Genomic DNA, 25,735 nt, shown 5'->3' on the forward strand with positions numbered 1-25,735 from the left:
CCTGACATGCTTCCACTCATCTCGGAGTATGATATTGGACTCCAATGTGCATTCTCCTTTCTTCCTGCACTGTGCCCATCATTAGGAGCCCCAATCCTAATCTTCATGACTAACAGCTTCCCCTCAATTTTACGATCACTATTTTTCAGTCTCGCTTTCTCCCCGAAGCTCCCCTCTCCCTGACTACCGTCATCCTCTGTTGATCCCCCACCGTCTCAGTCACTTAACACCCACTTCCCAGCCACTGAAGAAAGTTGGAGTAGGGAGGGAGTAGTGATGTGTAAAAGAGCAGAGCACTAGCTGGTGGAAGCAGTGCCCAGGAAACTCTGCATCCTCAAGCACAGCACACTGTGGAGCCGATGAAACATCTCTGCATGTTCCGTGATGTAGTAGGCTTCACTTCTAGGCTGCACTTTACAGGCACTTTAGACAAAGGTATTAAGTAGAAGGAACGTTACCCTAACCCCAAACATCCCCAACCTGTGAATAACCTGATGCAAGCTTTTAAAAAGGAAGGTTTTTTGCATTTTTTTTTTAAAATCACAGATATTTAATAAAGCCAATTCACTACAACTTACAATGCTTTTCTTCAGATGGTTTTTAAAAAATAGCTGCGGTAAAAACAAATGAGGCAACAAAATTAAAGATGCATACTTTTATTATGTTCCATCATTAATAATTTTAATAATTCATCTATTCCTTGCCTGAACTTTTAATAAGTTAGTCAGTAAAAGAGGCTTAAGTAAGCATCCTGCAAACATTGGGCTAATTTGCAACCCTATGACCATGATGTGCAAAACAAACTGTTCACAGCTCTACATAACAAATATATGTACTGTAACAATGCTTTTAAAAATTAAAAGCAGACATTCTCCATATGAAAGTTACTAACCTTTTCTTGATAAAGCAAGGCACTCTCGAGGGCCTTCTCTAGAATGGTAGCAACAGTTACTCTAACCTCCCGGACAGAACACTCCAGAAGAAAAATCCTGGTGTCCACATGCAGAGAAAAAGAAAGTGGATTTTGTTACGTCATTTCCTATGCTTCCCTCCCTATTTCCCCCTCAAACTGTACAACCTTCAACCAAAGTATGAGTAGCAATAGGAGAGCGGACAAAACAGGGCAAGTTGAACCAGGAGAATGGTTGGTGATATATCAGCTGCATTGCAAGTTTGAACCAGGACTTATCAAGTAGGTATATATGCATTGTGGGCAGGGGCAGGAGATCACAACGTGAAGGTTGCATCAGGAACAGGGTGGTCATGAGTAAACATTCCCTGCTGTCACCTCTCCCTTCTTCTCTATTATCTACCCACTGTCTATTCCAACACCACCACCCCCCCCCCCGCCACAACATTTTATTCAGTGTCCTCCCCCCTCGCACACTGTTTCCCCTTTCACTTTCAGCTGCTTCATGCAAATTTAGTTAAGCGCACAATAAGGAGTTTATAAATTGGAAGGCCATGAAGGAACTTAAAATATATTTGAATGCCTGGATGACAGAAGGAAGCCAACACTAGAAGGAGGTTCACATGAGTTAATGCATCCTACAGTGTGATCCAGACAGTGTTACCTTCAACAGTAAAGCTGGTAGCATGTTGTGATCATGGTTCTTAATTAAACTTGGAAAGGTTAAGGTTGTTCAACTTCTATTTAAGGCACTTTGCCAGTACAGAATAAAAGGAGATTTACTTTCCGTTTGGCCATGTTGTTCCCAAGATGTCAGAAACGCTAGGATTTGTCTTTAAGGTCATATTAGCATGCACCATTAAGATTTAGGGAATTGCATGTTTGATTGCATCCCCGTTTACAGGAGTTGGAATGTCTTGTTGAAGTTGTACAAGACATTGGTAAGGCCACACTTGGAATACTGTGAGCAATTCTGGTCACCCTATTATAGAAAGGATATTATTAAATTAGAAAAAGAGTGCAGAAAAGATTTATTAGGATGTTATTGGGACTTGATGGATTGAGTTATAAGGAGAGGCTGGATAGAATGGGACTTTTTTCTCTGGAGCATACAAGGCTGAGGCGTGATCTTATAGAGGTCTATAAAATAATGAGGGGCATAGATCAGCTAAATAGTCAATATCGTTTCCCAATGGTAGGGGAGTCTAAAACTAGAAGGCATATGTTTAAGATGAGAGGGGAGAGATTCAAAAATGTCCAGAAGGGTACAATGGGTATAGAAGAATCTGGGCCAAATGTAAGCAATTGGGATTAGCTTAGGGGGTTTTAAAAAAAGGGCAGCATAGACAAGTTGGGCCAAAGAGCCTGTTTCCATGTTGTAAACCTCTTTGACTTACATATTTAATCTAAAGCTTTTGCTGATTCTAACAGGACTTAGTGCTCTGAGCTAAGATTTGAGGTATGCCGATGATTCCTAATCGCAGAGAAATTAAAAATGCAGCAGTATGGCCCAAAGCCAGGAAGAAACTAAAGGCTGAAAGCATCAAATAAACCAAGCTAAATCACTCTCGCATGTTTAATCTGATAACATGTCTTAGCTTGCTTGCATAAGCACACATCCCATCTCCACCCACTTTTGAAAGATTGCACTTTAAACTATTCGAGCAGAGATGGGCTGATGTCAGCTCACAATTACCATGTGAGCCAACAAGCCAATCACAAAGATCAACACTCTCAAGGACCGCCTCCAGTGATAAAGACTTAACTGCATGTTCACATTCAAATGCACAAAGTAGAATACAGGCATCAATTGGAGGGCAAAATGATCAGGCGTTTTCTCTGTACAGGTGTGTTCTGACAAAGTTTCCTCACAACATTACTGCAATGAGTCAGTGTAGAGTAATGCAACCATAACCCCAGACATTGCTAAAACATGCACCTGAATAATCTTCAGCACATTTACTGATTTCAGAAATAATGAATTTACACTGATATATCTGAAGATTAATTAGTGCATCACATTCAACAGAACAAAATTGAAAACAAAAATATTTCACATTTAAAGAGCAAATTTCATTCAGGGATCTTTAAATATTAGTAAAAGTGTCAAAAGAACTTTTAAGTAACGGCTCTGCTGGTAACACTAGAGCAAGTTCCTGAAAGTGTTACTGATCCTGACTAGGTTTCAAGTTACTATTAGTCAACAATCACTGATACTGGGGCTCTAGTTCTGCTTGCAGCACGTTCTCCCAAATTGTTCTCACATCCTGAGTACTAGTCATAGAATCCTGCAGTGCAGAAGGAGACTATTTGGTCCATCGAGTCTGCACCGACCATTATCTCACCCAGGCCCGATCCTCATAACACCATGCATTTCTTGATAGAACTGCTTGATAGAGCAGACGCAGTACGGTTTCGTTAAAGGGAAGTCGTGTCTGACAAATTTACTGGAATTCTATGAGGATGTGTCTAGGTCGGTGGATAGAGGAGAGCCGGTGGATGTGGTCTTTCTTGATTTTCAGAAGGCGTTTGGCAAGGTACCTCACAAGAGGTTATTGCAGAAGGTCAGGGGACATGGAGTTGGGGGTAGGGTGTTAGCGTGGATAGAGGATTGGTTGTCAAATAGGAGGCAGAGAGTGGGGGTCAATGGGTGCTATTCGGATTGGCGGATGGTGACTAGTGGAGTGCCCCAGGGGTCGGTGCTGGGGCCTCAGCTATTTACCATTTATATAGATGATCTGGAGGAGGGAACCGAGTGTAGGGCGTCGAAATTTGCTGATGACACCAAGATTGGTGGAACGGCAAATTGTGCGGAGGGTGTGGAGAGTCTACAGAAGGATCTAGATAGGCTGGGCGAATGGGCCAGGAAATGGCAAATGGAATTTAATGTTGGCAAGTGCGAGGTGGTCCACTTTGGTAGGAATAATGGTAGGAAGGATTATTACTTACATGGAGAAAAACTGCAGCAAGCGACGGTGCAGAGGGACCTCGGGGTCCTTGTGCATGAGTCGCAAAAACCCAGCTTGCAGGTGCAGCAGGTGGTCAGGAAGGCGAATGGGATGCTGGCCTTCATCGCGAGGGGGATTGAATATAAAAGTAGGGAGGTCTTGCTATGGCTGTATAGGGCATTGGTGAGGCCGCAGCTGGAGTACTGTGTGCAGTTTTGGGCGCCGTACTTACGCAAGGATATTTTGGCCTTGGAGGGAGTGCAGAGGAGGTTTACTAGGCTGATACCGGAGTTGAGGGGGTTGAGCTATGAGGAGAGGCTGAATAAACTAGGCTTGTACTCGTTGGAGTTTAGAAGAATGAGGGGCGATCTCATTGAGACGTATAAGATGATGAATGGGATGGATAGGATAGAGGTGGAAAGACTCTTCCCGCTCAGAAAGGACAGTAGGACTAGGGGGCACAGCCTCAAGATGAAGGGGGGGCGGTTTAGAACGGAGTTGAGGAGGAACTTCTTCACTCAAAGGGCGGTGAATCTCTGGAATTCTCTGCCCGTTGAAGCGGTGGAGGCTACCTCGCTAAATATTTTTAAGACGCGGGTTGATGGGTTTTTGATAAGGGAGGGGATTAAGGGTTACGGGGAGAGGGCGGGAATGTGGAACTGAGCCACGACAGATCAGCCATGATCTTATTGAATGGCGGGGCAGGTTCAAAGGGCTAGATGGCCTACTCCTGCTCCTATTTCTTACATTATGTTCCCCTAACGAGCCCCCGACTATAAGGGTCAATTCAGCACGGCCACTCTACTTAACCCGCACATCTTTGGACGAAGCAGAAAGATATTATCTTTTTAAATATTAAAGTAATATTGAGTCTCTCGTCTACCACAAACACATGTATGAGCAACATGCAATTCTAAACAAAAAATATAAAACATGATGAGCCAAACAGAATTGCTAACATGGGAGTTATAGAATTTAGACAGATGCAGTTGCTGACTTACTACAACTTCAAGATGTAGAAATTCTGTGGTCTTCCTTAAATCCTTTAAACTCACCTGAAAGAAATGAGCATTTTATCAAATTTTTAAGCCTGTTTTTAAACTCACTTGATTAGTTCTCTTCCTTCAGAGCCAATCAGGAATTCAATCAGCCACTGGCATGCCTCACAGCTATTTGAAAGCAACCTCTCAATGAGGGTAATCCATTCTCCTGTGTCCACCCTGTAATAAAAATCAGAAATCCTCACATATTGAAAGGTTCAAACACACCAACTACTATTAAACTCAACTATTAATACAGCACAAAATCAGGCTAGTACAATGTATGAAAGGTCAAGTGTGGGGACTCCTAGCGTGCAAAACCAAATGCAAAGTGCTTCTATAGTCTTCAGGCATCTATTGTTAGGAATAGATTTCTAACCTTCTAGAGACATACCAGAAACACAAAACTTAAGTTGCAACTTCATTAGAATGTTGTGACATGACTGATGTGCAATGAGAGAGATAGGGGTCACTTTTGTCACATTTACAAATGACCAGACTATTAAGATGATCTAATATCTTCCAGATAAACTCTCAATCTTTGGAAGACACTAAGTTAAACGAGGGAAAGTTAAATTTTATAAAGCTGTTGGGAAGAATTTTTAAAATCAAAAATTGGCTATAATTTGGAATAAATCTCTCAACCAGGTCGTAAGACGAGAAATAAAACAGAAAACACTGTACTCAGCAGGCCAGACAACATCTGTGCAGAGTCATGAGGTCAAAAACCAAGAAACTTCTTCCTCACATAACTGGGAGTACCTATGACACATGGGCTGCAATAGTTCAAGTCTGTGCCTCATCACTATCTTCTTGAAGGCAAATAAGGGTGGGCAACAAGTGCTGGTTTTGTCAACACACAAGGGTGGCACAGTGGTTAGCACTGCTGCCTCAGTGCCAGGGACCTAGGTTCAATTCCGGCCTTGATTGACTACGTGGAGTTTGCATGTTCTCCTCATGTTTGCGTGTGTTTCCTGCAGGTGCTCTGGTTTCCACCCACAAAGATGTGCTGGTTAGGTAGACTGGCCATGCTAAATTGCCCCTCAGTGTAAGGGAGATCAGCAGGGTAAATATGTTGGGTTAGGGGCCTGGGTGGGATTGCTGTCAGTGATTGGCCAAATGGCCTCCTTCTGTAGGGATTCTATAGATAGGTTCCCGGAGTGAGAAGGTTGGCTGATGAAGACAGACTGAGTAAATTTGACTTATTCTCTCAAGTGAAGAATGAGAGGTGATCTCTCTGAAACATACAAGATTCTGAAGAGGCTTGACAGGGTAGACATTGAAGTTGTTTCACTGGCTGGAAATATGGATAAAATGATTAATCATTTAGGACTGAGATGAGAAATTTCTTCACTCAGCGGGTTGCTAATCTCAGGAAATGCCTATGCCAGAGTGTCATGGGTGCTCCATTGTTGAGTACATTTAAGGCTGATCTAGGCAGATTTTTATTTTTTTTGGGAATTGAAGGATATGGGGAAAGAGAGGAAAAGAGAATTGAAGCAGAAGATCAGCCATGAATGGATCACGAATGACAGATCAGGTTAGAGGGGCCATATGATCTACTTATGGACCTATTTCTTGTATTAGAAAAGATTAAAGAAATCCAGGCTTTTCAGTTAGGAAAGGACTTTGTGGAATGCTAACTGAGGCCAGACATATATTTAAGGACTTGAAGTATGCTGATGGCCTGAAATTCCTCGTCTTCTGCTCTTGCAAAACATACTTCTCAAATGTGGTTTGAAGTATCTATGAGATTCTCCAAGGGATATGGGCAGGTGAAGTACTCAATGACGCATAAATTTTTAGGCTCTTCCCTACGAGAAAAATCAGGCCAATAGGACATACATTTAGATTAGAACAAAGAACAGTACAGCACAGGAACAGGCCTTTCAAGCCTGCGCAGGTCAGGGTGTTTGCCTAAACTAAAACTGTATGCACTTACGGTGTCCGTATCCTTCCATTCCTATCTAGCCATGTATTCATCTTGATGCCCCTTAAATGCCGCTATCATACCTGCTCCCACCACCTCCCCAGGCAGCGTGTTTTAGACATTCTTCACTCTCCATGTAAAAAAAAACTTGCCTCGCACATCTCCTCTAAATTTTTCCCCATGCACCTTAAACCTATGTCCCCTAATACTGGACTTTTCTACCCTAGGAAAGAGTATTTGACTATCCACTCTGTCCATGCCATTCAATTAATAAAAACTAAAGTCAAAAGAGATCCATACCTGAGTTTTTTCTTGGTTCGCAAATAGGTCTGGAAGAGGAACTGGATGGCTAGCTTCATGCTGACCTTTGCCATTGTTTGGTACATTGGGTGTTTCAGTTTAGTCTATGGGGAACAAATGCATCAGAATGAGAAGCACTGGAAAAGCTAAACTATAAAAAAAAGCTGAAGTTTTAGGAATTAGAATATGGGCTAAATTTGAACATGTGTTACGGGGTGAAAGTACCATGCTCACACTTCTCTTTCAGCTTTTGACAATTTGCAAATATCTGTTGTAACAAGTAAAGATGGATTCCCTTGAGTGGATTGCTTGTGTTATAGTTTATTCCCTATTCATTGCCAATCTTGATTAATGACATGTGCCCAGACATGCCATAATGCCATCAGAAACCATGTGCATACTTTGATTAATTGAGATATTTTGTTATAAGGAAACAGGAGTTTTTTTTCTGCAAGGAGTCTAATATGTTGTAGCGCTTTGTATACAAGCAAAATGTGAAACTAATGAAGAGGTGAAATAGGGGAGCTTAAGAAACTTAGACTGATAAAACTCTGACCGTGTTCTCAGATTCCACCCCCACCCACATGCTTCATAACCAATTTATATTCACTGCATTTCAAAAATAATTATGTTTGTAAATGCAGCAATTAATTGCACAGAACAGTCCTGACACGTAGGATAATCTGGCTCAAGAAACAAAGTGGTCTACCTTTTGGATGGTACAGGCCAGAATGAGAACACTTTGCTCTTGTTCCAGTACTTCCACTAGCACTTTTATGTCCACTTGACCGATAGACAGACCCTTGATTTAACTGTTCATTCAAAAGACAGCAGCATAAACTTTGCTGTGCTACTACAAGAACTGACTGAAGCATCAGCTCTGGGATCTTGAACCCAGAAACTTATCATTTAAAAACAATGTGCTATAATCAAACTAAAATGGCTCAGATTTTGATCCCTGAATCAATCTCTGCATGATGCCCTTATAGTTGGTCGCACTCTTGCCTTGGAGTTAGAAGATTTTGGGTTCAAATCCTATTCTAGGAGTTGAGCACAAAAATTAAGGCTGATGCTTCTGTACAGGGTTAAAATCCATCTTTTGGATGAGATTTTAAACATATGCCTGTCTGCTCTTGTGGGTGGATGTAAAAGATCCCATTTCAAAGAACAGCAGAGGAGTTATTCCCATAATATTTATCCCTCAATCAACATATCAAAAACAGTTATCTGGTCATCATCACGATACTGTCAGTGGGAGCTTGCTCTGTGTAAATTGGCTGCTGCACTTCCTACATTACAACTGTGACCATTGGTTGTAGAACGCTTTGAGACATCCAATGGTGGTGAAAAATGCAATATAAATGCAAGTCTTTTATTTACTAACTCGCACATGACCGTGAGAGAATTTTACTGAAGCCATCTGTTGTTACATTATTAAAGTGCTTCAAGATTCTTAGCCTTTTCCAGGTGTTCATTAAATTGAAATTTGATGAAGGAAATAAAGTGCAATCTTTTGTTATGGTCTTCCTCGTTCTTTAAATGAGGTTCAACTTCCATGTAAAAATTAACTGAACAGATTGCTCAAACAGGAGAAGATCAAAAGACATCATTCAGGTATCTTTTTAAACCGTGTCTTTTTCTCAACTCGTGCTGTAATGTGGACTGCCATTGTTAGTAACGATGCCAATAATAGATGGGATTCAAGGCATTCTTACATTACAAGTCAAATATGACATGACCAGCATTTGCTGAGACCAACAGCTCATCATACCTGCCAAAAACAAAAATGTCTGCCAAACAATTGGCCTTTGCTATAGCCTCAGCAAGCTTGCCACCTTTGCATTTGTGTTCTGGTTTTGATTGACAGCTTTTTGGGCAGAAGGCTCACAGGCAACAGGATTTACATGATAAGCTTTTGTTGGATCTTCAGTTTACTTGGAAGTGGTGGTCACTACGGCTAGAAGTGAAGCATATGGAGTAATCTACTGCTGTCTAGTGCTTACCTAGATATTGGGTTATAAAGATGTTGGTTTCCATCATCAAAAAATAAATAGCAGGGCACCTAGAAAAGAACGGTTTGATCAAGCAGACGCAGCACAGATTCGTTAAGGGGAAGTCGTGTTTAACAAGTTTATTGGATTTCTATGAGGATGTGACTAGTGCGGTAGATAGAGGGGAACTGGTGGATGTGGTGTTTTTAGATTTCCAAAAGGCATTTGATAAGGTGCCTCACAAAAGGTTGCTGCAAAAGATTAGGGTGCACGGAGTTGGGGGTAAGGTGTTAGCATGGGTAGAGATTGGTTGTCTAATAGGAAGCAGAGAGTTGGAATCAATGGGTACTATTCTGGTTGGCAGTTGATGACTAGTGGAGTGCCGCAGGGATTGGTGCTGGGGCCTCAACTGTTTACCATTTACATAGACGATCTGGAGGAGGGGGCTGAGTGTAGGGTGACGAAATTTGCTGATGACACGAAGATGAGTGGAAAAGCAAATTGCGTGGAAGGTGCGGAAAGTCTGCAGAGAGATCTGGATAGGCTGAGAGTGAGTGAGGACCTGGCAGATGGAGTATAATGTTAGCAAATGTGAGGTTATCCACTTTGGTAGAAATAATAGTAGGAGGGATTATTATTTAAAAGGCGAAAAGCTGCAGCATGCTACGGTGCAGAGGGACCTGGAGGTTCTTGTGCACAAATCGCAAAAACCCAGTCTGCAAGTGATCAAGAAGGTGAATGGAATGTTGGCCTTTATAGCGAGGGGGATAGAATATAAAAGCGGGTAGGTGTTGCTGCAACTGTACAGGGTACTGGTGGGGCTGCAACTGGAGTACTGTGTGCAGTTTTGGTTGCTGCATTTGCGGAAGGATATGTTGGCCTTGGAGGGAGTGCAGAGAAGGTTCACTAGGCTGATACCGGAGATGAGGGGGTTAGCCTATGAGGAGAGATTGAATAGACTGGGCCTGTACTCGTTGGAGTTTAGAAGGCTGAGGGGGTATCTTATAGAGACATATAAGATAATGAAGGGGATAGATACGGTAGAGGTACAGAGATTCTTCCCGCTCAGAAAGGATAGCAGAACTAAAGGGCACAGCCTCAAATTAAGGGGAGGGGGGCAGTTTAGATCGGAGTTGAGAAGGAACTTCTTCACTCAAAGGGTGGCGAGTCTCTGGAATTCTCTGCCCATTGAAGTGGTGGAGGCTACGTCGCTGAATATATTTAAGTCATGGGTAGATCGGTTTCTGACAGACAAGGGATTTAAGAGTTTATGGGGAGAAAGCAGGAAAGTGGAACTGATCCACTTCAGATCAGCCATGATCTTGTTGAATGGCGGGGCAGGCTCAAAGGGCTAGATGGCCTACTCCTGCTCCTATTTCTTATGTTCTTGAGAGTTGGAAGAGCTGCTTACCGGAGTGGCTGACAATGTCAACCCAAATTGGCACATAGAGCTATTTTTTGATTTGTTAAAAGTAAGTTCAGTACATGCCAAAAGAGACCATCAATTTGGCACACTTGTTTTACTAATTTTTGAAGTGTGAGGAGAATTAAAGATTGTACAATCCAATTTGTTGTTCACATAACGATGGGACTACTCATGTCATCATCAATGTGTAAATGTTACAGCAATAATCAGGCGAAGAGCAGGTGTGGGGTTAAACTCAGACAGCCAAAAGCAGCACTGCTCTGCCATCAGTTTCTCAAAACAGTATCTCACCATCAGCTTCACTTTTGAAATGCACTGAATGGCATAAGTTGGTGTGTTTGCCTGGCAGATACAAATTAAACTCACCACAGAAAGTTAAATCTTGTTGTTTCTTTGCCACAGAAAAAAATAGACACCTTAATGCTCAAGAGCAAGTCTAACTAATGACAAATGTTACTCTGCTCGGAGCAAATCATGGCTTGTTGCTCAGTTGGTTCAACAGGCCTTTTTGCCACTGTAAACTCTTGACTTATTGCAATAAACTTGACAAACGATGTGCTGTTTCTTATTTGGGTGATCCAGCTGACCTGCATTTCTATTTCCAATGGAATCAAGGGTATAAATGCTTCCCATAACACATCAACACAAATACTTCAAGCACATGACTCAGATTTGTAACAACATGGGCTTGCTCATGAAAGCCAACTTTTTGCATTGAGTATATGTAACCATAATGGGAAGAAATTGGAACGATCGTGGTTAGGTAAAAAGGATATTATTCAATTTGGATACCACAACTAACCAGACAAACCATCAAACAGTACCTGACCACAGAAAAGACACTCACTGCGTTGAGTGAAATCAAGGAAAGCATGAAATTAAAGTAGTCACTGTTGAAAACATCTCTGTTTTTCATGAATTTCAGGTTTTCATCTCGTACCATCTGTTAGAGACAAAAGAACACGGAATAAGTGGGTGTAGCTGTTTCTATTAACAGGATTAACTTATAGCTTGTGTTATCAATAAGCTAATAAACACTGGTTTTATTATTACATTAAATAGCCCTTGCTGTAAGCCACAATTAGTAAACACAAATACATTAAAGGGTGTATTATTTTCCAGATTTACCATTCAGGGAAATTCCTTCCCCTCAACTTCCTCCCATGATAAGAAACTGGCCATGTGGAAACTAAAAGCACAATGTATTGTTAAATATCCTAACTTTTAATAGTCTGGTCCATAACTTCCTCTGGTGCACACTCAAAGGATAAAATGTTCAAAGAATGCAATATTGATGCATGAATTTCTTTTTGGAATCCAAGTTTAGAAAGAAGCTAGTATTTCCTATTTGGGAGGAGATATACGTGGAGCATAGTTAGGTTGAGTGGTTCTGTTCTACACATTCTCTATGATTCTAGAAGTTTGTGACATTAATCATCCATTAAAGGGGAAAGACAAAGCAAGTAAAATATTCTCAAATTGTGAAATATCTGAAGAAAATAAAAGAAATTAAAAGAGCATGGCAGATATTAAATAAATTTACTATTTCCTGTGGGGGGAAGGGGATAGTAGGGAAACCATAGAAGGTGAAGCCCCAAAGCCCCACTTGATGAGTTACAAAGCAATATACCAACATTAAAGTCTCAGTCCTTTTTATAAAACAACTTGTTGCCTAAACAAATATCTTTTATATCCCCAGACTGCATCAAGTCTGGCATCAATCCATGGCACATTCTCAATTACATTTTGCTTATTTCTGATATGGTTGGTTAGAAGTGTGCACAACCACTTGGCTTTGGCGTGTAAACCAAATCAAAAGCAGCAAAATAACTAGCCCAGTGGGTACCTGTTTTCACCAATTTTGCAACTTTAACAGTTCTGTAGGTACTTTGGACAAGTCTAATTTCTCATCATCCACCAGTACCTCAATGACATTGAGTGGTGTGAAGAATACTTCTAGCATTCCATATCATGGAATACAAGAAAACATTGCTCAACTTTTGGGCATACGCCTTGTTGCTTAAAAAAGGGTATGATGATGGATTGAAAACCTAGTTAGACAAGGCATTTCTCAAAGGAACAGCAAGAAGCTCAGTGATCAGAAAGGCTGTCTATGCACCAAAGCCAAGGGTTAAATATTCAGAACAGATTATGAAGTCTAAGATGTTAATTGGGTTAAAATTTCCCAAATTTCAGGTTGCCTGGCAAGCATCACATTTAGTTGTCAAACATTGGATGGACATTTAATTTTGATGCAAGAAAAATGTATTTTTCTGCTTCAGTGTATCTGCAGGATGACTTATATAGGATGATTTTATATGGTCCTGCCACAGAACGAAACCGTGCTGGCCAACACAGAACCTAAGTCAGTTGCAAATGCATCATCTTACACAATGTACTATCTTTCTAGGTATTGACAAACATAGCTGGCAGATTTATTATTTTATGTATGAAGGGGAATAGTGAAATATGCGCTTTATGTCCCATGCTGTTCATATATTTAACAGTTTGCAAAGATAGAAAGGATCATGTGGCAGTGGAATATACATTCTAGTAGCTACACCAAGTACTTGTACTTTAAAAATTATTTTGTTGGCTGAAAAGTGCTTTGGAACCTTTTGAGCAAAAGGTGCTGTCTCTATATATTTCTATACATATATATGTTATTTGAATTATGGGCTTATCTGTTGCTTACCTTGATACTAGGTTTTAAGAGTTGGGAGGGCTGCTTACCCGAAGTGCCTGACAATGTTAACCCCAAGAAATGCACTAAAACATGATAATTCTTCCCTCATAAACACTTTCAACACACACTTAACTAAATTAATGACTTTCTCTTCAGTTAAATAGTTAAGTACATTGACCCAAACAGGCGCTGGACTGTGACAACTAGGGGAATTTCACAGTAACTTCATCACAGTGCCAATGTAAACCTGACTTGTGACTAATAAATAAACTTTACTTTATATCAATTGCTTCTTACCTGGTAAATTCTGGCTGGTAATTTTTCCACAAAGAGTCCCTTCTTTTCCCCCTTCTTTACAAGCTTTGTCAACAGGGAAAGGCGGTCATTGTTTGGCCTATGAGGACGAGGTGATGACTGAGGTGAAACCTCAGGGGAAGAGGGGGCTGACCTACCCCAAAGCAACAAAACAAATTTCAGATACACAACAAACCAGGGGACGCAGTGTTAAATTCCAACAGCAGTCTCAATTTGGCATTAAGTACATGATTCTCTTGTTATACTGAAGAAAACAGGCTACAAAGTCAAAAACAATTATCCTCGTGTGCACTGAATCAACTGTTATCATACTTTGGATACACAGCTTACAAAGTCATTTAGGAAAATGAAACACACTGAAAAACTACTCATGCAAGAGGTGACAAAGTCACCAAAAGAAACACAATACTGAAGATGCTGTAAGTCTGAAATATAAAAAAATTGGAACCACCCAGCAGGTCTGGCAGCATCTGTAAAAAGACAGCAAGAGTTAATGTTCCAGCTTGATGACCTTTCAACAGAATGCATCAGAACTAACGAAAGGCCATTGATGTGAAACATTGTAATTCTCTGTCCGTAGATGCTGCCTGACCTGCTGAGTGCAGACAGTATTTTCTGTTTCAATTCTACAAAGTCAGCCGTGACGTTTTCCAATCAGTCCACTCATCAGATCGATGATGAAAATGCTGCTCACTACGAAAGAGTGAAGCAGCAGGGAAAGGTGACAAATAGAATTCATTCTATTTTGCAGAGTGACTTAGTTTGGCGTAAAAAGGTTGGATAAGCAGATGTGTTACTAGCTCCCCTTCAGGATATATGGGATAAAACACAAATGAAATACAAAAGGTGATTACGTTCAGATTGACAGGGATAGTGTCGATAAGGTTACTGACATGATTTGTGAAGTGTTCAGTAAGACTCTACTTACAACGATAGATCCTCTGCTTCCTGCCGAACAACACTAACCCGGCTTTTCTTTGGTAAAACTGGAGAGTTTTGGTCTAACGTTCGTTGGTAAAACAACATGTAGGCATTCCAGTATCGGCGACGGACTTCAGGATAGGGGTTTGCTTAAAAAAAAGACATTTGAATTTCAACCTCGATAAAAAATTTGTTCCATTAAATTTGTATGATGACTCATTTTAAACATGCTACTTAAAAGTTTCCAATAGAATTAAACATTTTGATAAAATACATCTTGATTTCAGAATGTAAAAACTTAACATCCACAGCAGGTTATCACTGAGTTTAAGTGATTTTGGTCATTTCTATAATGGTTAATTTAGTTTTGCCATCAGGGTGTTACGGTCAAGGCTATAATTTATTGCACATGCCTAGCTTCCTTGAGATGATGGGCCTTCTCACAACACTGCAATCTGTGTAGTGAAAGTGATTGCATGCAGTGCTCCAGAATTTTCACCCTGCGATGAGGCTCTGGGCGATAGTTATGCTATTGTGTGTTGAGCAGAGGATGAATTAGCTGAAGCCACCTGAGCTTGAAACAGTGCCAAACACTTCTGCAGCAACATCATCATAGAACCCTACAGTGCAGAAACAGGCCCTTCGGCCCATCGAGTCTGCACCAATCCCACCCAGGCTCTACCCCCACATAGTTTACCTGCTAATCCCTCTAACCTAAGCATCTCAGGACACTAAGGGGCAATTTTAACATGGCCAATCAACCTAACCCCGCACATCTTTGGACTGTGGGAGGAAACCGGAGCACCCAGAGGAAACCCACGCAGACACGAGGAGAACGTGCAAACTCCACACAGACAGTGACCTAAGACAGGAATCGAACCCAGGTCCTGGGGTTGAAATGACTAGGCTCCAGCAACTACAACTGTGATTATAGCGACTAAAGTGTCTTCCCACTGATCTCCAAAGGCTTCAGCTTTTCTCAAGAAACTTGGTGTCACATTTGGCCAAATGCTTCCTTGATATCTGAATCCATCCTGGTAATCCTCAATCCTATCCCCAAGCTTACTTAACTAGATATTCCTCTCTATTTTTAGGTTAGATTCACAGAAGGATAGAAAGATAAGAGTGGGAACTGAAACTTGCATTTCTGAATCACAGAAACAAATCATTGCTGATCAACAGCAGGTAGAGAAATTGGATTCCATAAATTAAGTGTACTTTCCCTTTTCAGTTTCTCTTCCGCATCCTAGTTTGCCACAAACTTTTCCTTCAGTGCCGTACGCTTAATTATTTTATTCAGGGGATTTCAGTGGAGTCCCAATTTTCTACTTAATTTAATATTCAGGTGAGACGTAAATTTGTTTTAAGCATCACTTACAAAATTAGGCTAGAACGCTAGCAACCTCTGCTGCCCCAGTTCCACCCAGCAAACAATTTTTTTTTAAAAAGGTGCCACTAAGGATTTACTGAAATAAATTTGCTTTCATTTTTTGTGCCACCCTTATTATGCCCCTCAACGATAGACTGGAAAATCCATTGGGGTTTTAATATTTTTTTCCTATCATGTCTTTCTAACCATACCATAAGCCAGTCAAAGCCTCTGTTCAGCAGAAAGGAGAAGCAGAGCTCGAGGAGACATTTCTTCACCCAAGGAGTGGTGAGCCTGTGGAATTCATTACCACAGGAAGTAGTTGATGCCAAAACATTGAATGTATTTAAGAGGCGACTGGATATAGCGCTTAGGACGAATAGGATCAAAGGTTATGGGGAAAAGCAGGATTAGTCTATTGAGTTGGATGATCAGCCATGATCATAAATGTATAGTGGAGCAGGCTCAAAGGGCCAAATGGCCTCCTCTAATCCTATCTTCTATATTTCTAAAACATTGAGAGTTCCAGGCTAACTTACATTGATCGTACACTTTAGGTCTGTACTCTCCACCAAAACATTCAAACTCCAACGTCTCGTCGTTTAGATCAAACTCTTCCACCACTGTGTCATTGAATTTGTACCATTTTCCTTTGCCACTAGCCCTGCAGGATCAAAGAGTGTAAAGTAAGCCCAGAACCAAACCAAATTTAGCATGCAGTAAGTTACTCATCAACTCTGATCAACTGCAACCCTGTAGAATTTCTTTCTTATGTTTATTTTTTCAAATCAACAGTCCAATGCAATCAGAAAATATTCAGGTTCTTAAACCATTACACATCCTTCAACTCGCCTCCTGTCCTTGATGAATGAGTAATAGTGCCCAGCATGTGCCTGGCCGCTATGAACAATCACTCCAACTAGTTCATAGTTTTCAGTTGGGGCGCCTTTCTTTCGCGGAGAGCCTCCACCCATGTGATCACCTGCTTTGCCATTTTCACCATGTTCCGAAGAATGCTCTTGCCGTGCCATTCCAGACACTGTATATGGCTCCATGTTTAAAAGCCAAGGAAACTAGTAAGATAAAAGGGGAAACAAATGGAGATGAATTGTCAAGCAATCTTGAATTTATGTAAATTATAAATTTTGTTACAATAAACTAAGTAGTGATAAATCATTGGACAAATGTATTGACTCAAGTGACTAATTAAATTCACAATTCCATTGTCTTGATATGATAGGATAGCACAATGGCCAGCACAGCTACTTCAGTGCCAGGGACCCAGGTTCAATCTAGCCTCAGGATAACTGTCTGTGTGGCGTCTCCATTGTGACTCTCAGTGGAGTCTGTGTGAAAACTCATGGGAGTCACAGTTCTTCCCATGACTGTGTAGATTTCCTCTGGGTGTTCTGTTTATCTTCCACAGCCCAAAGACGTGCAGGTTAAGTGGATTGGCCATGCTAAATTGCCCCTTAGTGTCAGGGGGACCAGAGTAAATGCATGGGGTTACAGAGATAGGGCATGGGTGCGATTGTTGTCAGTTATGGTTCAATAGGCCAAATGGCCTCCTTCTGCACTGTAGGGATTCTATGATTCTATAAAACAGGCACAAACTATTGTGGTCCTGGATTTCTCTTGAGATTTTATTAAACAGCTGATCTTCATTTGTTTCTTTAATCTTGTTGATTGAAGATGCAGAAACTACGCTCCAAATTCAGAATGAGTTAATTGTGCTGAGGGAAAGTACTAAGATTCACTTTAAAGGGGGACTTGGCATGGTGATAACGTCACTACGTTAATAATCCAGAGGCCCAGCTAATCCTCCTCTGGGGATATAGGTTCAAATCACATGATATCAATAAAGCTGGAATATGATGTTATAAAGCCATCATCTATTGTCATTAAAACCCACCAAGTTCACTGATGTCCTGTACAGAAGGAAATCTGCCTTGTTTACCTGGTCTGTGGCTTCAGCATTGCACTCTGAAATGGTCTAGCAAGCCACTCAGTTCAAGGACAATTGAGGATGGGCAACAACTGCTGACCTTACCAGTGATGTCCACATCCCACAAAAGAACAAAAAAAATTGGATATTTTACATTCAGCTTGCATAGAAAAACCAGCTCCCACATATCTAAGGACTGAACATTTTTAAACAAAGAGTTTTTGGTTTTACATTACTTATTCAACACAAGCACCCACAAGTCAACTTTGCATACATTATGAATCAGAGCTCACTACCATGGTAAATCATAGCAAGGTGTTGCGTTCGGAAAGACATAGAAAATACGTGCAAGAGTATGCCATTCAGCCCTTCGAGTCTGCACCACCATTCAATATGATCATGGACTTCTAGTATCCCACTCCTGCTTTCTCTCCATACCCCTTGATCCCTTTAGTCACAAAGGCCACGTCAAGCTCCCTCTTGAACATATTTAGTAAAATGGCCCCAACGGCTTTCTGTGGTAGAGAATTCCACAAGTTCACAACTCTGAGTGAAGAAGTTCGTCCTCATCTCAGTCCTGAATGGCTTATCCCTTATTCTTAGACTGTGGATAACCCTTGTTGCTATATGATGGCTCATTGGAATGTACCACATTCAATGTCATGTGATTTGTTTCACACTATTCGACAAACTCTCAGACTATAAACCATTATTTTAATATAGCACAGGTAGAAGAACAGTATTTTGCATACAACATGCATCAAGAACTTTATAAACACTTTGCATTTTTCTCAACAAACACAAACTCTAAACAGATGCTCACAACACTTCTGGCCACAGCTGTCCACCAAAATGATGACGGAGAGGTTCAGATTATATTCCATGCACAGGTTTGAGACTTGTCTTCACCCCAGGTTGGAGACATGTCTTCACCCCAGGCTATTAATCTGAATCACTACCCAGGAAATCTCTCAGGATCTTGAACGAGGCACTATTTCATTGCTTTGTCCCAAACAGTTGATTAAGTCCACGTACAACAACTCCAATCAGACTATTTATATCAAGAGTCTCCATAACTAATCCAAGCCTTGCTAAGGGCTGTCAACATGAGCCAATGATTTTGTCCATCTGGACAATGATGTATTTGTATACAGAATCTATGAGAATTTAAAATTTTGGTGTTTAACTTCTTAACTGTACAAAACTGTGTTGGCACTATATACAGGCTACACATTTACCCTTATTTGCTCATCGTACTTGATAGAACGCCCACTTTCCCAGTCGAACCCGAATCTCATTAAATGGATGACTAAGACGCTGGGTAGAGACTTGATGCACATTCGTTTCACTGTCGTCCTCTGTAAGAAAAACATAAAATGAACATAGTGTATGGCAACAGCCCTCCTATACCCAAGGAAAAATATCCAAACAGTGCTGTCTTCATTATTAAACCTATCTGCTGACAATTGAAGTAAAAAAGAAAGCTAACTGCTTGAACTCGCAAGATTTAGTTCCATCATTTAACAAACCTTATATCATTGCACAATTTTTACCATACAACAATAACTTGCATTTATATAGCATCTTTAACACAGAAAACATTCCAAGATACTAAAAGATTCCAAGGACAGCGATTCCAAAATAGAGCCATCCTGTCCCACACCAAGCCTTGCTTGGTCTTCCTTTTCTTGCAAAACAACACTGTGGTCCTATACCCCAAACTGAGCTCATCGCTTTCAAATCCTTCCAAGCCCTAACTTCACCCATTTTATGGAAATTATTCCAGCCTTATGTCCACTCTCACAGGCGTTGGCCTTCTTAACCTAAACAAATCCAACTCAACTGTTAAAGTGTCCAAAGCCATCAAAACCTAAACTTCAGACATGGTCCTCACCTCATCAGGATTTAAATTTCAAGCTTTGTTGCTGACTTTCCTCACATTCAGTTCTAGTGACGGTCAACAAGCAGGTTTTGGTGCAAGGTCAACCGACATGGTCTCTGGGCAACAACGCCAAGTATGCATCAAGGTATTTTGTTTAAAATTCATTCAATTTCTGAAGTGCTGCACTCTGATTATAAAAAGTCTGATGACTTGCAATAAACTTACTTTTTCCTTACACTTCTCACAGTAGTATGCATTGCCTCCTTCAAGCACCTCCCCTCTCACAAACTGGTCCAGTGAGATCTCCAGACTTTGGCAGGATGTCACTCCCAGGTTCAGTGCCATGAATGCTTCCTCACGCTCATATCTGCAAAAAAAGTTGATTAGCTTTGAACATTTATCTTATTCCATTAATTATAAGTACACTATGGCCCTAAATAAAATTTGACTACATATTTTTGGTGTGACCTAGTGGAGGAACTATTGAAAAATTAAGAGTACTTAGCATTTAGCAATTTTTTTTAAAACAGAGGTCACACAAAAACAATGTGATACAGGTGGACAACCCCAAGTGCACTTAATTAGGCAGAAGAGGGGAAATCTAGGCTGGAACATAACACTGAAGGTGGAAGGCTCAACTGTCTTTCAGAAACCATGCCAAATTTTGATCTTTGTAAAATGTTATGGGTCATTTTATTTTGTTAAATGTATCACATAAATAGAAGCTGTGTCTTGGAATGTAATACCTTGGAGCCATAGTGGCTGTTACTTTATGCAGGCCAAAAGAAGTTGCTACAAATGTCCTGCAAAGACACATCCCCATCCAGAGAGACAGGTTTTGGAATACGGGATAAAAAACAACAAAAAAAATGGCTTTACACCGAGGTTGGTAGTAGGTGAATCCCTGAATGTGCAGTGAGCCTGCGAGCCAAACAGAGCATCTAAAAACATCTACTGATTGAACATTCCTCCAACTCGCCCACAACGGACAGTGAGTAGTAATGATCTGGAACTCACTGCCCATAAGGATAGCAGAAGCAGAGGCAATAAACTATTTCAAAAAGAAATTGGATGGGCACTTAATTGAAATGAGTTTCCAAGACTATGGGGATAGAGCACTGAATGGGACTGACTGGACTGCTGCTCAGAGAGCTGGCATGGACTTAATGGGTTGAATGGCCTCCTTCTGTGTCTTACTGACTCTACAAACACAAGACTTAACAATTAGCTTTAGCGTGGCTTGAGAATGCTGTCTATTCCAAGATGAAATGATCTCAGAGAATTAGGGTGTTTTTTTAAAAATACAATAATTTCCTCCTCCAATGTGCCAAAGGCATTGCAAGGATTAGGGTGCTGCATTCCTTGCTAAATAAAAATTAATTCATTAAATCTTAAAGTTCATTTTTTTTTAAAGAAAAACACTACTGTCAACCTATACAAGCACAAAGCTACTCACCTGTGAGGACAATCTTTGCATATCTTCTGATCGGAGAAAATGCCCTGGAAAGTGTTCTTGAAAAACTGTTCACGTCCAAGTTTCTGTCACAACACCAAAGTACTGTGAGTTGCATCATGAAAACATAGGTGTATTCTGCATATGCCCAAGTGTTGACATGTACCTACCTTAAGGTGCTCATCCAATTGGTCTATCAGACTGGTAAAAAACTCATATGCATCTTGCTGTTCACGTACATACAGCTCCTTATTCCACAGCTTAAAAATCTGAGGAGAAAACAAGTAGGTATGCAAAGAATTAATATACATTTCTCAAAATATCAGGAGAAGAATTTATTTTGCAAGTTACACGTGCATTTATTTTAATTTCCTCCTCTTCAAAACACATTTTAACTCAGTAAAGACGGAAGGTAGATCTCTGTTTTGCTGCACATTTAACAAATAGACTTCCAACTGGGACTCAGTTTTTTCCCCTCTGTGTGACTAGTGAACAGCAACACTCTGAACCTTGCAAAAGCAGATAAGGAGCTCAGTGGTGGAAAAAGTGGAGGGGCAAGAAAAGCCAAGGAATGAGAAAAGGTCATTTAATTAATCTCTTCCAATGATCCGCTGCAATGCCAAGAGCTGAAAATTACTGCGCTAAAGTGAAGCATGAAGACAGGAGAGATTTGAAGGCAAGGACAAGCAGCCATAACTAATAGAGCTTGCTAAAGACAGAATTGATGATGGGGTGCAGATGACATACATTATAGCATTCTTGGGTAAGTTGTTTGCTGTGGTGAGCAGAGTTGGGGTGTCTGGCAAACAGAAAGTGAGTGAGTCACAGTGGCAAGGTGAAAAAGACAAAACTAAATTTTGGCAGCAGACTCTGCAAGATAAACAGTGTGTGGGAACAGTAACAGTATTGGGAATGTATCAGATATGGGGTTTGGGGAGTGAGCCATCACTACTGATGGTGGCTAGGGAATTGTAACATTTCCTTTAAGACGTGCAAAGCAATCTTAAAGAAAACGGGCAGTGCAACAGGTAGGCTGTGTGAGCAAAATATGACGAAGCATCGATTGCCATGTCTTTTCAAGGTCAAACAGTACAGCATAGGTTCACATAGACAGAGTAGCTACTGAAAGCTGTGCATACCAATATTTATCTCAGTATACCACTGCCTGTAGACAGAAGCAGGAAGGAAAAGGGATCATTTCTTAGTTTGTTATTTAAGCTTTTAAGATCAGTGTCATCAAAGCTGTGTTTTAGAATCATGGCGCTGACCTCTGGCTAGTTTAAACGCGTTAGCCAATCAGAAAGGCAGCTAAAAGCCATTGCATCTCACTGCATTTTACTTTCCTGCACAAGCCAAATGAGTATCAAGGACAATTCTAAGATTCATATCCTACTAAATTTGATCATCTAATTCTGGCTGACATTTCAGTGTACCAATGAGTCAATATATAATGGAGGCTGCAGTTTGAAATAATTACTTTATTGTGAAGCATTAGGATATCCTGAGACAGCAACAAAGTACAATATGCAGAATTCATTTGTAACTGAGTTCTTCTCAGCTGATTTATTTCAATAAGTCTAAATATGATGGTTAGACATCGCCTCCAAGCTCAGAATACAATTGCGTTTACGTTCATTCAAATTCACAATCGGAACCTACACTATTCACTTTTATTCATGCTGCGGTGCCAAATCAATGTTCGTTTACTCTCTGCTGCTTCAGCCTAGTACACATTCACTATAACTGGTAACAATTACTCCACACTTGAGTGTGAAGTAATCATTCAATTACAGTTTTTGAAATGTTATCTTTTCCCGGTTTGGTACATAGCATTACACCTAAATCTGTTCAAGTAGCCAGCATCATGTGCTGTGTTCAATGCTGTGTGACAGTTAGACAGCACTATCTAGAATACTGGGCCAAACTCTTAAGCTAAGCTTTGGCCAAAGTGAGGCACTATTGCACAAATATCACATACTTCTCAAAAGATTTGTTCAACACAGTTCATGCATCTTCGTGAAAAAAATGTCCGATGAAATAAGAAAATTCTATATTATTTCCAATTTCCTAACCTTCCAGAATGTCTCTGGGACGTAGTATTGCAATTTACTTTCCATCAAGTGCCCAAAGAGGGACTGAACCTGATAGAAAACATTCTCTTCCGGATTCTCATCGTCATCATCATCAACTGACAGCATTGCCTGCAAGAAGGGGGAGAAAAATTGAAAATGAGAGAAATCCAAATCAATCCCTTAGACATGATATTTTTTCTGTTTACTTCTGCATTCACTGCACTTTAATAGATATTGTGCGTCATTCAAAATCAGAATGAATAACAAAAAAGGGATTAAGGATGTGAATGTTATTTATTTTCCATCCCTGGTTGTTTCAAGGTTGTCCTGTGGACATCGCTTGCCACATCATTTCAGAGGTCAGTAAAGATTTAACCACATTGGTGCAGGATAAGAGTCACATTTAGGCCACCCCAGCTGAGAATGTTGATGTTTCTTCCTTAAAAAGGGACATTTGAACAGGTTGGGCTTTTACAACAATCCAATAGCATCACAGTCATTTATACTATGAGCAACTTTTGATTTATTTCCAGATTTTAAAAACTCCAAATTCTTAAATCATCGTGGTGAGATTTGGATTGCTTGTCCAGTAACATAATCACTGTGCTGTCAGGTATGTTGGAGAATTTGGAGGAAAAGAAGAAATTATTTCGATAAAATGTAATCTATCAACTGGTTAGTTGACAGTATGCACTGATCACCTGTACAAATGGCACACCTGTCAAGCAATGAAGGTTTAAGATAAACACAATTTCCTGCCTCCACAACATCCTCTGGAGGTTTGTAAATTGACCACGGCATAAATTGGGTATATTAAACTTTGAAATCTGATATCGATATGTACCCAGAACAAATTATGACACCAAGCCCAAGTCAACACTGTGGAATTCAAGATCTGAAGTCATGGATAGCATCAGAAAGTGACTACTGTATTGGATCTGACACTCAAGAGTCATGGTGGTTGCTGGCAGTACAGTACATGGATCAAAACTGAATTATTTTTCTCGGAAGATTTGTTTCTAAATACACACTAAAGGGTCCACCTCGGATCAAAAGTATGAGCCAAAGTTCTCCAATCTTGCATGCCCCACTACTGCTGCCAACAAGAACAGAGAATTTGGCACTCAGTCAAATCTCCATTCACTGCAGCGGGACTGGAGAATCTCAGTCACAGGTGAGGTCAGAGAATTCTGGCCACAATAAGATATTTACAACAAATACATCAAGGTACTATTTCAACAATATGAAAATGTTTTTTTTCAAAACGTAACTCAAAATAACATTTAACCAAAAAGAGAACATTAATTGTTAGAAATACATTTACTCAAAGTCATCACTGACACCAAATAAGCTGTGCACCATTATTCTTTCTTGCATGAAATAATTTTTGCTTAGTACCGCTTTTTGACAGCATGCCAATTCAAAAAATCAAAATGTTGGGAATCAGGGGCAGAAACCTACCTTCCCTTCACTGGTGAATTTTCACTTAAAGATCATGGATAATAACAATTGGAAATGAAACATTTGGGTATTTGGGCCAAGTGCAAGCATTTTCAAGCAAGAAGCATTATATATAATCATCACTGGAAGCAGAGTAAATCTTACTTTACAGTGAGTACGGTTGATGTCAGAAGTGAACCTTTTCACTTCTGCCATCAACAAGCACTAAGTCAAAATATTAATTTCATATTTTAACAACTTTTAAAACTTAAAATAAAAAATGTTTTTTGTTAAAGAGTTAAAGAATGCTGTAAAGGATGACATTTGAATCCGTAATTTGTGAATCGCAATCTTGTCTGCACTGTCAAGGAGACAGAGGCATTCCATTCGGTCTCATCTGCATGCACTCGTTGACATCCTTTCTTCAGCATTCAGCTAAAAGCATTTATCTCCTTTTGTGGACAGAGAATGATGCATAATGCAGTAGATCAAAAAGAAAAATCAATAAGGAGCAAAAATAAATAATTCACAATACCATTACCTCTGGTAATCCAGGCTGCATATAAAGCTGCTGGAACACTGCATTCATATAGCATGTGGCTCCTCCATTCTTCAATCCCACAAACCCAGAGACGGAGCGGCTATCAACAGGTGGTAAGTACTAAAATGAAAATTCAGAGCGCAGATAATAAAACATGCAGTAAGTTCAATAAATACATAACAGTTCAAGTAAACATGAATGACAAAACATCATAGAGATGACTAGAGTGTGACAGATAAAACTCTGACTGCTGGTTAAAAATAAGATTTCCTGCAAAATAGCTAACACTTCTGGCAAAGAAAGATTTTCAGCATAAAGGTTTAAGATAACAAATTGGAACGAAAGAGTAATTAAAAGCTTGCTGCACGAATTTAAAACAATCCTTTGAACATTAACATAAACTATAAATAAATAAACTATAAATAATTTATGCCAACAGCTAAGCAACTTCAATTTTAAAACTTCAACTCAGATCTACAATTATAAGCAGAAACAACCATAGGTGATGGAAAAGGAATTACAAGAAATTATGCATTTCACTGCATTTGTATTTTTAGTTTTGTGAA

At 40.1% G+C, this 25,735-nt stretch overlaps 1 protein-coding gene across 3 annotated transcripts in view; it reads right to left on the reverse strand.

Moving 5' to 3' along the window:
* The window catches only part of usp24 (ubiquitin specific peptidase 24), a 169,995-nt gene that overhangs the window by 23,693 nt on the left and 120,567 nt on the right, over nt 1–25,735 (reverse strand). For 2 of the 3 annotated variants that reach the window (XM_080195353.1, XM_080195352.1), the window contains exons 42-55: nt 25,170–25,289; nt 23,189–23,317; nt 21,287–21,385; nt 21,120–21,202; nt 19,889–20,030; nt 19,020–19,139; nt 16,689–16,909; nt 16,376–16,500; nt 14,475–14,616; nt 13,529–13,679; nt 11,393–11,488; nt 7,129–7,232; nt 4,965–5,078; nt 893–989 (exon numbers count right to left, since the gene is read on the reverse strand). In XM_080195353.1, coding sequence (XP_080051479.1) covers nt 893–989; nt 4,965–5,078; nt 7,129–7,232; nt 11,393–11,488; nt 13,529–13,679; nt 14,475–14,616; nt 16,376–16,500; nt 16,689–16,909; nt 19,020–19,139; nt 19,889–20,030; nt 21,120–21,202; nt 21,287–21,385; nt 23,189–23,317; nt 25,170–25,289 — 1,743 coding nt within the window. Of the gene's footprint in view, nt 1–892; nt 990–4,964; nt 5,079–7,128; nt 7,233–11,369; nt 11,489–13,528; nt 13,680–14,474; nt 14,617–16,375; nt 16,501–16,688; nt 16,910–19,019; nt 19,140–19,888; nt 20,031–21,119; nt 21,203–21,286; nt 21,386–23,188; nt 23,318–25,169; nt 25,290–25,735 lie in introns of those variants that run through there. The other variant, XM_080195355.1, reaches the window with a different exon arrangement.

The sequence above is a fragment of the Carcharhinus amblyrhynchos genome, chromosome 9 (genome assembly GCF_965287045.1).
Source record: "Carcharhinus amblyrhynchos chromosome 9, sCarAmb.v2.hapA, whole genome shotgun sequence".
NCBI lineage: Eukaryota > Metazoa > Chordata > Chondrichthyes > Carcharhiniformes > Carcharhinidae > Carcharhinus > Carcharhinus amblyrhynchos.